Raw genomic sequence first — 19126 nt, 5'->3', positions numbered from 1 at the left:
CAGCTACATGCCAACATAATATAGGAAAGTAGGTGTTCTTGGAATTTTCTAAAATGAGAGATACCAAACCCTTAACTTTCTTGATAAAAGGATTTAATTTCTTTCAGCATGTCTTAAGTAAAATGGTAGAACAGGAGTATAAAGCTTACCTCAAAGCTCACAGCTCCATTGTGGTCCGTGTCGAATGCATTGAAGAGAAAATGTGCATATGTTGTGGAGTCTGAAACATTGAAAAGGGATATCATTTAGTTAGTGTTTCTATAGCCTACCTCCGTCTCTTTAATGCATGTTTGGATCTCTGCTGCCCACCCTTTTTATGTAGTGAACTGCAACTTGTAATTCCTGGAAATGAGCTACACTCTGAGTCCATTGGTGCCAGGCATTTTCTGTGAGCCTTTGGCTAGAATTAATCTCAGTACACGAGATTGTGGCTGTTGATCTCAGTCCTGGAATGTGCACTGGTCCCATAGGTGGATGCCAAGATTATGGAGACATGGTTTGGTGCTTGGCCAAATTTTATCTCCATAAGTAAAGTAGTAAGAACCCAAATAAGGTGACACATGAGTTGGTGTCATTAATATTCCTGTCATATTATTCATATTGTCCATGTTTTTACAGCTCAGAGAAGTAGTTTTGCATGTAAAAAGGTTAGGAAACCTTCCCAAAGTCACCTAGTCACTAGGAGGGAGATCTGAGACATGAAAATTGGGAGGCAGTCCCATGGTCAGTTAATTTGTCTGGGGACTTAGGAAGCTTCTAATGGTTAACATGCAGAGGACTTTGTAGACCCTGAGGTTCCTACCTACTTAGATGTCACTGCATACAGTAGGGTGCCACGGGCCTGCTTGTGTCCTGGGTGGAATGCAGAGCTCGGAGTAGTAAGGACAAAGCTGATGACTCGGTCCGCTCACTTCCACTGGCTGTGGTCGAGGCTGCTAAGTCTCCGAAATCCAACTATTCCTTTGTGTTTCTTTCCCATGCCTACTCTGTTCCTCCCTCTTGCTCTTCCTTTGTCTAACTAACCTCTGAGCTTTCTTAGGTTCTCATTTTAAAAGTATTTGTCTTTGTTTTCTTTTCTTAATGCCCAGCTTTACTCTCTAAATGCTTTTGTGCTCAATTCTTGATCAAATTTACATGATTATGTTAAATACTCCCACTCCTGGGTTTTAGCCTTTAGTCTTCACCCTACAAAAATGTAACCTTTCAGCTTTTTGCTTCTAGCCCTTTATCTGCTGCCTTAAAGGCTTATTAATTTCTGTCTTGTGACTTTTGGTTTTTATTTTTACTGGGATTTCTTATAACTTCTATTCCTTTTTGACATTATGAGTTGGTTTTAAAAGGCTGCCAAGGAACTGAGCCTGAATAGCCAGGGCTAGGGAATTACTTTTCCCAATGAAAACAAGTATGGTATCATTGCTCCTCTTCCTTCCAAATTTCTCTAGTCTGTCAGAGGAAATCTGAACTTCTCCCTGCCCTCTAGGGATTCTGAACTATTTGGGAATGTTTTCCCTCAATGTTTCATCCAGGTTATTGCTTGTTAACATGAAGGTCATGCATCTCAAAGATGACTGCACACGTTGCTTCTTAAAAATGATGACAGGAACTCCCCTCATCCCTCATTGCTAAATACAATATAATACAGCACTGACTTTAATCATGTGAATTGTGATATCTCCCCCCCCCCCCCCGTCTGTGTCTCTTCTCTCTGTCTCTGTCTCTCTCTCTCTCTCTGTCTTTGTGTGTGTGCACATGTATGTGTGTGGGGAGTGTTTCATGCCTGTACATGTATGTTATTTATACATATGTGCGCATAGTTTCAATTTTGAGTATTTTCATCTATTACTCTCTGGTTTAGTTTTAAGACATGGTTTCTCAATGAACATAGAGCTCATAGTTTCAGATAGGCTAGCTAGCCACGAGCCTCTGGGAAGCATCTGTGGACCCCCTGCCCACACTGAGGTAGCAGATGCACTATAGCACACCTGGCATTTATATGAGCATTGGGAATCTGAGATCAGTTCTCCGTACTTGGGTAATTAACTAAGCCATCTTCTCAGCCCCATTAAGTTTACTTTCAATAAGTTAACCAGGCACCCAAATTGGGTCCATACAATGTGTTAAACTGGAAATACCCAGAGTGATGCCTGTGTGGCATTGATACATTCTAGGAAGAAGTTACTCTGGAAATGGGACAGGGATTTAGTTAAAATTGACTTAGTGCAATTGTGGGAATTTTTATTATAGAGTAATGAAGAATTGACAGTCTATTCAGGTTTGGAACATATTGCACTCAATAATACTTTTCATGTACTTCTTAAACTCTTTTGTATAACTCCAAGGAGGTATGAGTTTATGGGTGCCATGTTAAATTTATTTCCAGGGGAGGAAAAAAATAAGTTTTGCATAGTTTATAATGAGCTTAATTAAGTGAGTCTCTTGTCACCATGTTTAGATAATAAATATTACCATAGCTAGCAAAACTCACCATGAATTTTTAATTTAAAATATGATAAAGACAAGTGATAATTATTCTTCTCAAATGTTGTTTCATTAATTTCAATGCTTGATGTGTGGCAGTGACAATCTCAAAGTTTACACTGATGTGGTATGGGGGGGGGGGGGCTTCTTGCTTCTTGAGTGCACTTTGACAATTCTCCTGGAAGTTTAGCCAACTTTCCAGCCTACATTTATCATGTTGATAGATTTTGTTTACAGAATAATAAAACTGGGGTGCTTAAATTTGAATATCAGCTTTTTAAAAGACTAGTAGTGTGGCCTTGTGCCAGTCAATATTTCTGTGACTCAGTTTTCTTATCCATAAATACTATTGATATTAACACGTACTTCCTAGCACCAGCATGAAGTTTAAATGAGAGATCCCATGTGCAAAGAGTTTATAGTCTTCACAGGAACCTATTTGATGTTCAGTGAATATTAGCTGTTATTGTTCTAATGTTTGGATTTCAACTAGTAGTTTGATCAAATTTCTTAATCCATAATAATATCCCAGGTTTGAGAAGTGAAGTCAGTTTCATGGAGTTTTCCTTCCCACCTAAATTCTATTCTATCTGAATTCAAGCATGAAGTATAGAAGTATTGTATTTGAATATACAGTTCATGACATTGCCCTTCTCAGATGTATGTGTGGATAGCAAGTGAGTCTTCTATGGCTAGGACCAGAACTCAGTGGTAGAGAACATAGTTGCCCTGTAAAAAGCTGTGGGTTCAAAAAATCACAGCAACAACAGCAGGCCAGTTCTCAATTCTCCCTATTAACTGCACTGAAAATTGGTGTCTAATGGTCTGGAATGAGAAATACATATATTATGTAGCAATTTGTATATTCTCTATTATTTAATTCAGTCTTTATATCCAGAGCAGCCATGTATATAGCTCAGTTGCTTTGAGTATGATGGCTGCCAAATGGATATTTATGTGCATGTTCTTCTGAGTTGAGCTAACTGTCTCACCTCTTTAATATCTGCTTAATTGAGAATCTAGCAGAGTCAAAGTAAGTGCAAAGTTCTTACAACACAAGCAGAGGTAGTCTGGAAACAAGATGATGGAATGGTTAATGTGCTAAGTGTTACAGACTTAATGCTTCTACTACATACAGGTAAACACCGGAATACACAGGCAGCATCACTGTCAAGCTTTTCCCCATCTCATTGCTTTATGCTAGGCATGCTTTAGCTGCCTGCAAGATGATCACTTGAATATGGCTGTGTTGACATCCATTCGGAACACCAAACAAGCTGTGTTTGGTAACTTGTCTCACTAGGCCTTAGGAAGAGCCCGGAAGCTAACACAATACACATTGTGCAGGTGCTTCTGTATACAAGACAAAGGATTTGTGTGGCACATGGTGAGATGTGGTGATTTATAGGTACTTCATTGTTACTGTTCATACTGCCAGAAACCTGTTGCTCTCACACTATCAACCTGAATAAATGATGACTCTGTAGAAGATGAAGACAGCTACAATATGAAGCTGCCTGCCATGGGAGATTGCCTTCTTCCTGGGACCATTTTTTTTCCTTTGCAGGCATCACTGAGAGATGTAATTTGCATGCATAATATTAATTTTTAAATGGCAAGTCATCATTCTTAGCACTATCACATTCGCTTCAACTATGTACCTTTAGATTTATGCATTCAATTAACATGAATAATCAAAGAAATTTTAAGAGCCAGCAAGTGATTCTTTCTGCCTCAGATCCCTTCTGATTTGTGAGACGAATCCTTTGCAATGGAGATTTCTCTGTTTAAGCAGATATTCTCTAATGCAAAAATACTCTCTTTTTAAAGCTTGCATTTTAATGTGGAGGGCAACCTAACTTGTAGTATGCAATAGCTTTGATTAAAAAATAAATAATAACAAAGATGTCAATTGGTTTCTGTTCTCTCATATTTGTACCTTGTATGTTGGTAGACATGGCCTTTCTTTAAAGTTGTTGAAGTAATTTAGATTTATATTGCATAAATATTCCCTCTCTTTCTTTCCCTCTCTTTCATTTTAGTGCTGGGAATCAAATTCGGGGCCTTATAAACCCTAGACAGGCTCTCTTGATTTGCATCCCAAGCTCCCAATTTAATCATTCATTGGGCTGAATAAAGTGTTACAACTATGGCATGCTATAATAGTTAGCTTCGGCTATCAACTTGATACCACCGACAGTCACCAGGGAAGAGGGAATCTTACATAACGAATCGTTCAGATATTTTCTTAGTTGCTATTTGATACAGGGTGAACCTGTCTACTGTGAGCAGTGACAACCCTGGGAAGATGGGCTAGACTCGTGTGTGTGTGTGTGTGTGTGTGTGTGTGTGTGTGTGTGTGTGTGTATCATATATGGGCAAGCCAGTGAACAGTGGAGCAGTTATCCTTTCTGGTTTCTGCTTTAGTTTCTGCCATGAGTTCCTGTCCTGACTTTTCCCAATGTTGAAATATGACTCAGAAGTGTGAGATGAAGTAAACTCTTTTCTCCTGTGTTGTTTTTATTAGAGTGTTTTATCACAGTAAGAGAAAGCAAATTGGAGTAGGAGGTTATAGCAAACAGCCCCTTGGTCCTATAGAGTATATTTCTTCTCTGCACGGAAGTATATCTACATACACTTAAGTCTTTCTTTGTTTCATTGGAATTCTTTAAAGAAAATCACCTTTACGCAAACTTTCTGTTCTGATAATAAGTTCACAGAGTTGTCTTAAGATCAATGAAATACTCCAAACTAAATGGATTACAAACCAAAGGAAATCTAATTGTATATGTAACAACTAATATTTAAGAGTTAAATACACTTCAAAGTGAGTTTTATAATTATTAGTCAAGATATTAGCAACCATGTGAGATGGTATCTTCAGCCTTTTTTCCCTCAGTCCTTCATTCGTCATTGTATGCTACAAGTATGTGTCATGTGTTGTTACTCTCTGTGCAATGTGAACATTGTTCATAGTGTTACTTATTGTTCTTCATTGTTCTTCATTGTTCATTGTAAACACAGCATTGAAAAAATGGGGAAAAGGTTTCTCTTTGAAGTTGACTTGCAAATGGTATGAAAAGATAGTAAGCGATGAAGCAAGCAAAATGCCAAGTATTGGGCAGTTTAGAATAGTGAAGAGAAGTAGAAGCCAGAGAAGAGCCCTGGGGATAGCAGGGCTACATTTTAAAGATGCCGTGGCCAGGCAAAGCCTTCATTTTTGTTTGTTTGTTTTCCTGTTTGTTTTCTAACAATAAAGAGAAAGAAGGGTTGGAGGAGTGGGGAGGTAGAGAAGCTCTGAGAAGTTGAGGGAGGGTAAAAGGATGATTGGGATATGTGGTATGAACATCTAGCTTTTCAATTAAAAAGCAAAAGGCAGTGAGGACTGGAGGTAGGCACTGGAGAGAACTGAATTTTAGGCCCTGAAAATGGTGCGTGCTCAGTTTGGTACCAGAAACAGAGGTGTCACTGCTGCTTTGGTTAAATGCCAACAAGGGCATATGGCTAGAAAGGTATGAGTATTAGAGACTATGGAAGTCTACGGAAGAGGGAGAAGAAAAGGGAGGAAGAGGGAGGGAGGGAAAGAGGTAGGAAAGGAAAGAGGGAAGGAGGGAGAGAGAGACAGAAACGGGATCAGTGGGCATAGCAACAGTTCATGTTGTGATGCATACATATATTTTGGAGGCTCTCAGGAAAAACTGTAACATCCTCTGGCCTGTATTTTAGCAGAATTACAGACTTACTTTGACAATTGCCCATGGTCATGGAAAGAGGTACCACAGATAGCGAGGTCAGTTCAGTTTTTAAGCTTGCTCCAGCAAGTTATTGTTTTAATTTGTTGTTCTAGGCGATGAACATCTTAGAAAGGTGACAGCCATGTACATGGAAAAGTCTACTATGGCTACAAGCACAGGAAGCCAGTGTTGCTTCCTGAATTGAGTGGATTTCAAAGCTTAAGTGAAGGATTAGGTATTTTTCTTGCCTTGCCCTGTGAAAATTTCCTAGACCCTGTGTTATGTCGTAGGCTAGGCTCAAGTCTATGACTGTTTCCCGGAGATTTGAACCCTATGTGTTATAAGCTCTCTGTATTAAGTAAGCTACTAAAGTTCTCTTTCTGGAAGATTCTTCTTTGTATATCAATCTTCAGCCTTTAATACATTAAGACCCAAACTCATCTGCCTGTCTGTCTGGTACTGTCTTTCTGGTTTCTTCATGGTACTTTCCCTTTCCTCTCCCTGGCAAGTTACCCTCAAGAGCAGTCTCTGTTGATTGCTATTGTCTGCATGATTCCTGTTTACTTTTCTGGGCTCTGCAGTTGGGGTTCTGCTCTCTGCCTGACCCCATTTATGAAAGCTGATCCAGCTCATCAATGATCCCATGTTCTTTGTGCTGTTGTGTCCCAAGGATGTGTACAGACCCTTTTCTTTCTGGACTTCCTGGAAGACATTGGGTTTAATGTCTGCACTCTCTTTCCTGTAAGATTTCTTTGTACTTGTCTGATTGTCCATTCTGTCTGCTAATGGACTTATTTCTTTCCAGTTCTCTGACTCTCACGCTAGTCTCCTGATGCTTTGCACTGAGACCTTTCCAAGGACTCTCGATGGGGGTCAATTCGCTCCTTTGTTGGTAATAAGCTCCAAATCTCTGTCCTTTTCTCTGACTTCTCTTCTGAACTTCAGCTTTTTTAAAAAAATTATTTTAAAGCTTTATTGTAGAGGATAGAATGAGAGAGGGGAGGTAGAGAGGTAAAAGCCGGCTATGACCACATGGAAAGAGGGGAAGGAAAAGGTAAGAGAGGGAGAGGGAGAGGGAGAGCGACAGAGAAGAGGGTAAGAGCTGAACTTCAGATTTTTCCTGACTTCTTGTTGATACTAAATGTCCACAAGACAAATTACTCAAATGTAATTTGTTCAAAGTTGAGATCATTATAACCCAATTCTTCTTGTAGCAAATTACCTAGTGCCCACGATAAGAGTTCTGGACATTTTCACCAACTTTACCATACAAATGAGTTGATCACTATAATCCTGTGAGTTTTCCACAAATGGTCTAGATTGAGTGACCTCTGCTGCCTTCGGAAAGTGAAAGACATCATCCTGAACCAGACGGCTCTGGACATGATGAGGTGAGGCTTCAAATACTTTACCACGGACTTCAGAAGCAAATTTGTCCCTATATATTGATTTGCATATTTATAGAAAAGAACAGTCCCAGGAAAAGGGGCTGAGGGGTGGAGGATGAAGCTTTCTAGAGCTAGGCAGAAAGCACATTAGACCCTACTGCACTAGCCTTTTTGTTATCAGTTTACTTGGATAGCTTTTTTTTCAATTGTCTGTGATTCAGCAGAACATCTAATTATGTCTATAGCTGGTTCTCATAGTATTATTTTTGATACCATATGTCCTAAGTGATACGTTATATTCACTCTGTTTATATTGTCCCTCTGCTAACTAGAGTGTAAGTATTTAGAAAGGGCCACATCGCTTTGCTCTGGCTTCTCTTCACATGACTCACGCTGGTCTTGGTGACAAGTTAGAGAAGACACAACGGCACATGCATCTCTGCACTCACCTCTGACCCGGAGGGAGCACCATCATACCGCCCTGATTCTTATCACAACTAAGAACGTATCTCAATTTTTATTCATGTTTGCAGCTGGGAGGTTATAGTAAGAAGTTACTGGGAGGAAAAGGAGATAGCAGAAAAGTACACTAGCTAGAGCTACACACACACACACACACACACACACACACACACACAAATCTAGGTTATAACCCAGATCTGCCACTGAGTTGATGTGTGACCCTGATCGAATCATTTAACTTCACTAAGCCCCAGATTTCACATTGGTAAATTAAACGTAATTGCATTTGCCTTAATTTGGAGAGAGGAGAAAATCAAATGAGCGCCACAATGAATATCACAGGGCCTTAAGCTATTTTGAGGACCCCCTAATAAAGGTCAGAAAGCAGTGTGTGTGTGTGTGTGTGTGTGTGTGTGTGTGTGTGTGTGAGAGAGAGAGAGAGAGAGAGAGAGAGAGAGAGAGAAAGAGTTATCATGTTGAACACATGGGATTACTCACATTAAACTGAGAAACAGCCTTTCAGAGATTCGATGATGAGAATGTAGCTTATTTTTATAATACAATCAAAATCTCATGAGCTCTACGCTATGCATTAATTCTGTTACATGAAGATTAAAAATGTAGAGCCATGCTATGAAAGATTAAACCGAACTCAAGATTGCATGCATAGCTCTAATTCTGAGAATGCGTTAACAAGTCCACATTTGTACTTACCTCCCTGTGGAAAGAACTGTGAGTAAATCTCCTTGAAAGTTTCTTCATTAACAACACCACTGGGGCATTCCTAGAGAAAGCACAGGGAAGTGTTGTGAGCAAAGCCACTATAAAAGCGGTCTTGTACATTTTGAATAGAACTGAATGCTCTGTATATCTACACAATGGAGTACTATTCAGCCATTAGAAACAATGAATTCATGAAATTCTTAGGCAAATGGATGGAGCTGGAGAACATCATAATAAATGAGGTAACCCAGACTCAAAAGGTGAATCATGGTATGCACTCACTAATAAGTGGATATTAACCTAGAAAACTGGAATACCCAAAACATAATCCACACATCAAATGAGGTACAAGAAGAACGGAGGAGTGGCCCCTTGTTCTGGAAAGACTCAGTGAAGCAGTATAGGGCAAAACCAGAACGGGGAAGTGGGAAGGGGTGGGTGGGAGGACAGGGGGAGAGAAGGAGGTTATAGGACTTTCAGGGAGTGGGGGGCTAGAAAAGTCGAAATCATTTGAAATGTAAATAAAAATATATCGAATAAAAAAAAAGATGTACCTCATAGGTTAACCTCCATTTAAACACATACACACAACACACACACACAAGGACACACTGGGGTATGGCCTGGAGAAAGAGGAGGAAGTGTTCTTTCCTCTCATATTCAAGGACCATAAATCTTGGAACTGAAGGTTTCAATATCTCTTTATATTGACCACTGCCCTTGTTTGCTTTGTATTGTTTTGATAATGATCATTACCAAAAGCACCTTGGGGGGAAAGGATTAATTTTATCTTACACTTCAACTCTATCACTTGAAGACTTTCAGCAGAGGAACCTGGAGGTAGGAACTGAAGTAACAGCAGTGGCTGAGTTCTGTTCACTAGCTTGGTCTCCATGGCTTGCTCAACCTACTTACAGCATCCAGGATGACCAACTCAGTGGCGGCAATGCTCACAGTGGGCTGGGTTCTCTCACATCAATCAAGAAAATGCACCACAGACTTGTCCAATTGAACTTCCTTTTTCCTAGATATGTCTAGGCTATATCAAGTGGACAAACAAAACAAAACAAAAAACTTAGCCAGCAAAGTGCCAAAATTTGTCTGACATTAAAAGGATTAAGCATTGTGTAAATGCATGTGTTTTTTGTTAAATGAGGTAATGGGGCCCTGCATTGCTATTCTTGGCATACCACTGAGATATTGCAATATGTTCCAACAGTTGTAATTGGATGTTTGTTTTATGACTTACAAAGGTTTCTTCCCCATATATTTGTGGCTTTCATTAGAAAAGTATATTCTTTTTTAAGGGTCTAAGATAACTCAAGAAGTTTCCAACAGAAATGTGATTCTTAGTAATAGGGTGCTATTCTGGAGCATAGAGGGGCTTGGCCATGTAAAAGTGACATTATGTGAAAAAAGACCTTCTGAAAAGTTGTGAAAGATGGTCTTCAAAGCCACAGAGAGGGCCTGAACTTAATGGAACTCCATCTTTATACCCTTGCTGAGACCAGATGAGTCCTGACCCAGGAATAGCACTGGTGTTGATCTGTTGGGGACACCAGGCAAGGCTAAAAACTAAAACTCTAAAAGCTAATTTTGTGTTTCTGTAAATCTAAAACTTCTGAAGAGGCTGAGACGGCCTTAGAACCATAAAGGACTAAGCACGCAGAGCATAGACTGAGAAGAGGGGAAGCCCTGTTCACTCTGTACAGGTACACAGACGTTGGCTCAAGGGTCAGTGGTATAGCTGCCCCCTGAGAACTCAGTGCTGACCATTCCACATCAGTCTAGCATCAGGTTGCACACAGATGCCGACTGTCCACTCAGGAGCTCTATTAGTCATTCTCGGATGGTTCTCATAGCTCCGTATTTTAAACTCATTTCTGCTCCAATTGTCATAACCCTTTTATAACGCTGTAACATTCTGCTAGAACCAGTTTTATTACTAGGGGAGAACAAGCAGCATGCTGAAGTTTTAACAGTCTAGATATTAGGTGTGAATGTATGTGCTATGTACTTCAAATTTACTCTGAACTTTACATTTCAACCATGATGCAATTGACATGCTGATAAGATGGAGGAGTTCTCATTGAGACCTACTTCTAGATGCAAAGCTTCAAGCATTTAATGACTGCTGAAAGAGGAGAATCAGTCTTCCTCAGGGATGAGCATTCAACCAGTTATCCAATATGATATAGTAATCCATAAAATCACAGACTAGCAACAGTGAATGGATTCTATGGGATGTGTATGTGTGCTTAGGTATAGGCATAGGTATAGTTATATATCATATAATAACTATAATAAATACCAATAACAGAGGATGTTGGAGAGAGCAAGGGGAGAGTTGATAGAAATACAGTACATAAATATATGAGATTTAAAGAGTAAAATTAAAATTAAAATTAAGCCTTAAAATCACCATCACTTTAATACTAGGCTTGTTTTATCACTGTGGGATTTGTTTATTCCAACAGGTCAGTTAGTTCTTCACCGGAAATGAGCTCCCTTAGAGGAGTTTTCTATTTTCTCATATGGTCCCACAAGAGGTAGGACCTTTGCTATGCAAACAATTTATACTGATAGCTCTGATGTGAGTTTGTCTTTATAGACCCTGTCAACATATTAATCAATCAGTGGCATGAAGCCAAAATATCTGCTCTTATACAGAGATAGACCAGAAAGAGTTGGATATCCAGTGAGGCAGAGGGGAAGATGTAAGTAGGCTTGGGACTTTTCCAGGTTATTAATTCAATTGTTTTTGAATGTGAGGATTCCAAATCTAAGAATATGGAGCAAAGAAAGGAGAATCAAACAAACAAATAAGCAGGCAAACCAGACCATGGCTTTGATATCACTGAAGACTTGGAAAGAGCAAAGTCCTACAGTCTTAAGTAGGGCATTCCTGAGTAGACTGCTTTAGACTTCATCTGCAACATGTGTGCATCTTTGACTCATAAGGCTGCCTTTAGCGAGCTGTGGAGACTTTCTGATTGTACAGTCTGCTGGCTTCCCACTTCAGCATCTTTACTGACTAAACTGCCAATGTATTTTAGCTGCCAGTCAGTCCGTCTTTTTTTCTTCTCCTCCTCCTCTTCTTCCTCTTTGTCATTATTTTTCTTCTTTTTTGTTTTTCTCTTTTTTCTTTCCCCCATTTCTTCCTCCCTCTTTCTTCTATTCTCTCTCCCTTGCTATCTTCCTCTCCACCTTTTGTATATGTCAACATGTATTCCCTCACTCACACACACACACACACACACACACACACACACACACACACACAAGCACCATTTGTTATTCCTATGGAGAACCATGGCTCATATATAAAAGAGTTAAAATTAACAGATATAATTTAGAAATTTCACCTATTTATTAGAAAAATAAAGTAGAATGTGTACACAAAATCACTTGAAAGTTTTGATTAAATAACTCTTGTTGGCCATAGTGGTCCAGGTATAAGAGCAAATGAACACTTTGTAGTTGGGCCTTCTCACACATGTAAATTGTGATTTATTAGCTACTTAATCATGAACCATCTGTTTATGGCCACAAAGGGAAAGAAAGTGTGTTTGGCTGTCTGCCAACAGGTGGAAAATTTTGTATAGTCAGAATTTGAATACTTCCTCACAGTTAAAGAGAGGCTGGCAGAAGCTGAGGGTCAAATACAGAGGGCTGTCTGTATTCTGCAAACTTTTTTATCAGCTGCCTTTTGTGTTGAAGCATATTTGAAAAATATATTTTATAATATGAACAGATTGGTAGAAATTGATTCTCTCAATATTTGTTCTAGTCATATTTTGTCTAGTGAAATTATTTTTTCAGCAAATGAAATGCTTTATTGATTTTGAGAGTAGTAGGTCTCACCAGGTAAATTTTTCCTATTCATTTCATATTTCCTTAATTTTCATTTACAGAAATTACACATTTATATAAAATCTAGGATCTGGGACTATAGGAATAAAGAAAGGCAATGTTCTTTTCCTTATAGAGCCCCAGATTAGTATTCCTTTTATTATTTTTTAAAAACTCAGAGACATATTAGTGCTGCTAATACACTTAAGTATGTGGCCATCCACTGGAGTGTGTTAGGCCAACTAGTGCTTACACCCAAAAAGAAAAGTAACTCTCCCTCTCCTGGAAGATATCAATTGACAATAGCTCTTCAGCTATGAGTGCGATTTCATACCCACTTTTCACTCCATGCTGGGATTTTGTCTTGCTTGTGCTTACACAGATCTTGGAAATCAAGTTGCAACTGCTATGAAGTTACCCATACATCTGCCCTTTGTGTCTGAAAAACACTATTTCCTCGTAGGTATCCATTTCCTCTGGCTTTTACAGTCCTTCCATACCCTCTTCCACAATGATAAGGGTGCAAAATAGGTGTACCATTTAGTGGGAGTGGGACACTCCATACTTGCTTATTCTGTACACCATGATCAGTTGTGGGTCTCTGTTAAATGCTGTCTACTGCAACAAAAGACACTTGTTTGGGAGTAGCAGTAATATATGTGTATAATAAGTCAATAGGAGGTGATTTACTGTCCCAATAGCAAAATCATAATAGTAGGTTTTTCCCTACTTCCTATGACCTATCTAACCACAGGCTCTTGGTTCTGTTACAATGCCAAGTATATTTTGTGGAGCAGGTCCTAAATCCAATCAAAAGGAGTGATGTTATTCTGATAACATTTGCTCCACTGTTGCATCAGTGGACATACCTTGTCAGACCAGTTGTTATTGTAGCTTCATAGCTGGATAAGACTGATGTCTACTTTTCTCTTTCCATAGCATATGTATCAAATTCTAGTATCATGCAAGCTAGTCAGTACAGTTGATGTTTCCAGGTCAATACTAGCTTGATTTATTCATATTCTGTCTCAAGTGGGCTATATTTCTGAAGTAGTGTATGATATCAGGTTATACAAGGTAATCAATAGCACTGGCAAATAACCTGTAATATTTGGGGAGTCTATAGAACCTCATTGGCCTACAACCTCAATAGAGATAAGCTCTTCCTGACAATGGACTTTGCATTTGTTAGTCTGCGATATCTATTAGGGTTATTGTTGCCCTGTTATAGGATAAGTACATTTAAGGGTGTTTATATGTTTACAACATATTATAGGAAGCTTCTCTAGTTGTCCTTTCCTTTACCCTTTCATCTAACTCCCAACTCCATTTAACACTTCCTGTTCTGATATCTCCCCTTGCTTATCTCTGCTGTATCATAACAGGATCAGTTTTAGATGTGAAATGAATATTTTGGTATTAAAATATTTCTGCTGATAAATATTGACCTTTTATAATGATAATATGATGATTCTGAACACATAACAAATTCCTATGTTTCAGGCATTGTCTTGAATGCTTGACATGGGCTATCTCATCTGGATAAATAGATGCTAATAGTTGCCAGTGACCAAAACTATTATAAGGGGGAAACCATGGCCATCTCCCTTGATTAGAAAATGACTGACCAGAGTCTATTGAGTGTAGATTCTGGAAACTTTTGTATTCAGAACAATTTTCAAAATAATCCAATTTCTTTATACTCCTGCTTTAAATGTGTGAAGATCAAAGTGGATAAGCTCACAGTCATTGCCCTTAGCTACATAATGGGCTGCTAAGTCTACCAGTGCTCTAGCTTGGCTCTTGAAATCTTGGCTCAATCACTGATAGTTTTCTATTCATGAGCTTGTTGGTAGTATCTGCCAGGGCATATTCAGAGCGAACAAGTACAATGATCATAGTCTTAGGCTTCCAAATTAAGTGGAAACTTATGTGTAAATTCTGTTTTGCCATTTAGAAGCTGCATAAGTTTTGACAATTTGTTTTATCTTCCTGTCTAATTGTTTTTCTCTATAAAATGAATATAACAATGGATTCAGAGAGGTGATATGAGACTTGATTAAAAGTACATGCAATGATATCTGTCTTAACCTTGCACATTGTGAATTGTTCATTTTATATTAAGGCAGACTTTGGTAAGCAAAGCTCCATCATAGAATGAATGACTGTCACATCAGTGCAATGTACCAAGGTTAAACTGTATCTATTCAAATGTTTGAACCAAGAATAATACAGGTCTAAGAAAATGCAATGATTTTATTAAGTAGATATGAGTTAGGCCTCTACTCTTACATTGTAAATTAAGTTTGTTCTATCTAATATCATCAGCATTGACTCCAAAATACAGGCGGATTCTGTAATTGTAAATGATAGCCGAGGAAAATAAATGTCAAGATCCTAGAAATAAATGCCAACAGAAATTCAGGAGCCTTTTATTCACTAACTTAAATGAAAACTATCCTCCCCAATGATGCTGCATATGTGAAAATGTATGAAAAATGCCACCATGCAAAGGGTAGAAATGGTACTTTGGAGGCTGACACATGTATTCATAGGAAATTACTAAGAAAATTAGTCTGTGAGATGTGTCATGAGTTCTTATAATTTTGCCTCATAAAGAACCCTTTCAGCATTTCATATAAATTTGTCATAACTCTGCAAAAATGCACTAGAAATATTACAATAGGATATAAATCAGACACATAATAATAAAGCATAAATATAGCATCTATCTCAATCATCAGTCTTCCAGCTGAATTATCATCTCTTGAATAGTTGTAGACATGTATAGATAAGACCACCGAGATGACTCAGTGGGTAAAGAAAGATATTTGCCACCAAGCCCAACAACCTGAGTTTGATCTGTGGGACACCGAGGGTACAAGGAGAGAACCGAGTCCTGCAAGCTGTCCTTTATATGCACACGGTCACACATGTGTACCCATACACACATCATATACACCCCACACAGACAGTAATTAAATGTAATAATTGCTTTAAATTATAACGAAAATCTGCAAAAATATTGGAAATAATTCTTTAGTAATCAAAACCAAAATATTACGGTAGAAATGGGGTGGGGGAGTCCTCTATAGGAGACACTATCTGCACTGAGTAGGTTGCAATAAATGAATATAAAGTTAGGTAGAGGTGTGGAGGATCTTAGAGGAGTTACAAAGGAAGTGGGTGTGGATAAGATTAAAATACATTGCATTTATGGATGAAATCCTCAGACCAGATATATTGTACTAAAAAAAAGTTGTGGTGAAATGCCTTGCACTATCTTTGCAAAGTTGTAACATTGTATACTTAAAGTATTTATGCCTCTTATTAACCCCCATACTCACCCTTCGTACAACTGAAGACTGGTGCATATGATAGTTGATAGTCATTGTGCAATGTTTAACTGAAAATCTTGATTTTCTACTACCAGATTTGTATGTTGTTGACTTAAAAAAAAACCTATTCTTTATTAGTCTAGGTGATAAAGAGAATAAATAGACTGGTCCACCTACCATTTGGGTAGGAGCAAAGGAAGATCGTAGGCAGAAGAACTATGCAAAGAAAACAAATCAAGGAGATTTAATTTTTTCTAATGAGAGCCACAAAAGAGCAAGCGTTACATAACCGTTGGAAGAAAAGAGCTCTTTCAGATAGGAAGGGTGGGTGGCAAGTGTGCTAGTGCCTCCTGGAGGAAGTCACCTTCTTAAGTAGCACAATGAACACTCTGCACATAAAGAATATCATTTAACCATGACTCAAAAGATGCACCAGGAAGGAACAACCGAATCAAACAACCTACCATGGTCTGGGGCTTTTTATCAGGATCTCTCCAGTTTTCATGGCAACACATGTTCATAAATATATCAGAGGATGGAAGCAATGCTAACAAATAGTTTACTTATTACATGGCAGCCAGCAAGTGTGCTATTTGTGGTTCTGCTTTACAGAGGCTTGAAGAGGATGAGGACTCAGGGAAGGCTGTCACTCAGTGTCCTAAGAGATAGGATGTGATGGCAAAATTTATTCAGTTTGCAAAGGCTATGACTAGGACTCCATATGTTGAGCTATGTCCTGTGCTTATTTATTGTTACCACTGAGGTGATTATGCAGATCTTACTAACTGATGAAACCACTTTCAGACTGGCATGACATCAAGCTAGTAATGCTGAAACAAAATCAACTGAGTAAAAATTCACAGGAACCCCAGTGGAGAAATACGGATAACAAAATACCCGAAAAACTTTCGACCTGGAAAATTAATCTTGTCTAAAAGAAATGCTGAGAATGGGGATGGAGCAGAGACTGAGGGAATGGCCAATTAATAACTGGCCCAAATTGAGACCCAACCCATGCACCCAAGCACTGTTAATGATACTCTGTTATGCTTATAAATAGGAGTCTAGCATGGTGTTCCCTAAGAGGCTACATGCAGTCTGACTTAGATGCAGACACCCACAGCCAAACAGTGGATGGAACTTGGGAACTCTTATGGAAGAATAGGAAGAAGGATTGTGGGCACCAACGGGGATAGAAACTCAACAGAAGACCAAGAGAGTCACTAACCTGTACCACTGGGGATCTCAGAAACTGAAGTACCAAGCAAAGAACACATATAGGCTGGACCTAGGCCTCCATGTACAAGTGCAGCAGATGTGCACCTTGGTCTTCATGTGGGTCCCAAACAACTGGAGTGGGAGATATCACAAAAGCTGTTGCCTTTGTGTGGGAGATGTTTTTTTAACTGGGTTGCCTTGTCTAGCCTGAGTGGGAGAGGATGCTCCTAGCCTTAAAGATCATTGAAGTGCCAGAGTTGGGGGGGTTCCCTGGGGAGGGGAACATGCTCAGAGGAGTAGGGGAAAAGGGGATGGGAGAAGGGTTGTAGGAAGGGCTGACCTGGAAGGGTGCAGTGAGTGGGATGTAAAATGAATACATTAAAAAATAAAAACAATCAAAAAACAAAATTCTTAAGAGAAAAAATTGGAGTGTTTCCATCAAAATGAGTAAAATATTTTGAAGCTGATGTTCACACATATAACTAACTATAGCAAAGTGTATTTGGGTAGTTTTGTAAAAATCCGTTTCCTCTCAGTTGAACTTTTGCCTTCTAGCACACTGGCTACTTCTGAATCCTTGCTAATTTCATTAGATCTGCTATTGATGAACTTCTAATATGAGCTTAGACATATTCCTCACTGACTATGGCAATGCTATTGAATTCCATCACTTGTAAAAAATCATCCTAACCTAACCTGCAATCTTCTTGCAATCTCTTGACAGATTATGAAGACAAAATACGTTCATGTCTTGAAATGAATTTGATGAGTTTTTCTATCTGTGATTATCAATATAGATGGATGGATGGATGGACGGACGGACAGACGGACGGACGGACAGAGAGAGTTGAACTGTTTTGGGTAGTTTCGGAGTTTTGAAACACCTTAAGTATAACCAAAGATTTGAGGGAGGGTAGGGGCTGTGCCGGATGAATAAAACTAACTTTTAATGATTGCCCATGGTTTGCTGGGCGCTGGGCCAGGCAGTGGAAAAGATAACGTGTTCTCGTGTTCTCATTAAATCCTCATAACAAGCAGAGGAGGCAGATATTTTCCTACACGGTTTGTAACAAATGAGCTCAGGATAGGTTAAGGAACTTTGCCATTGTCAGACAGAGGTTTAATCAGGGGCCTGAGATTTGAACTGGAGTGGGGATAAAAAAAATTACATTTAACTGAGTTTCTTTCATAAACATTAATTGTAACTATGAAAGCCAAAACAAAAACAAAAACAAAAACAAAACAAAAAAACAACAACAACAAAAAAAAACCAAAGCCATTGGGTAATTTTATCACACTGTCTTTGAAACCCATGAATCCACTAAAACAAGAATCAGTACTTATTTATTAAACAAGTATTCTTATTCCAAACACTTATCTGGACCTCGGGCCACAGGGACATATCAGCAGGCATATATATACCTGCCAAAAAGCTTCCTTCAACCTATTCCATACATACACACTGAACAAATACGCAGAAAGATCTAAGAAACTAATATCATACTGAAACTTATTGGATAGAACACTCTGGAAAAGCTATTATGTGTAAGTATGCATGTGCTCATTTGTGAGACTGAATACATGTCATACGTGCATACATGTATGTGGGTACACATGCATTCCTGTGTTTCTTTCATCTCTTCTGTCTTATTACCAGCTGCAAGCTGCAGTTTCCTGGAGCAGCCCTGGGACTCTGAAGGTTGGCTCTACGTCAAATTGATATTTAGCCTGTTGAATACATTCTCTCTATTGTAATGACTTGAGATACTTCTATTTTCGCCTTCTCTGAAGAGAAGAGATAATTAGCAAGAGGGTCAGAAGATTGCATTACAAAGAAAGTTATTCTGCTGGAATGTTACTGTGCCCTGGCTCCAGGTGAGAGTGCTACCAGCTCCTCACCCACCTCTCCATCTGTGTCTGTGCTTTGGTGGGT

At 38.9% G+C, this 19126-nt stretch overlaps 1 protein-coding gene across 4 annotated transcripts in view; it reads right to left on the bottom strand.

Moving 5' to 3' along the window:
* Kcnip4 (potassium voltage-gated channel interacting protein 4) overlaps nt 1-19126 on the bottom strand; it is a 496003-nt gene that overhangs the window by 22628 nt on the left and 454249 nt on the right. For all 4 annotated transcript variants that reach the window (XM_052199184.1, XM_052199183.1, XM_052199186.1 and 1 more), the window contains 2 exons: nt 8777-8846; nt 150-220 (listed from right to left, as the gene is read on the bottom strand). In XM_052199184.1, coding sequence (XP_052055144.1) covers nt 150-220; nt 8777-8846 — 141 coding nt within the window. The remainder of the gene's footprint in view (nt 1-149; nt 221-8776; nt 8847-19126) is intronic.

The sequence above is a fragment of the Apodemus sylvaticus genome, chromosome 11, assembly GCF_947179515.1.
Source record: "Apodemus sylvaticus chromosome 11, mApoSyl1.1, whole genome shotgun sequence".
In the NCBI taxonomy this organism is placed as follows: Eukaryota; Metazoa; Chordata; class Mammalia; order Rodentia; family Muridae; genus Apodemus; species Apodemus sylvaticus.
Note: the sequence above shows the minus strand (reverse complement) of the source record. Positions and strands in the feature narration are given on the sequence as shown.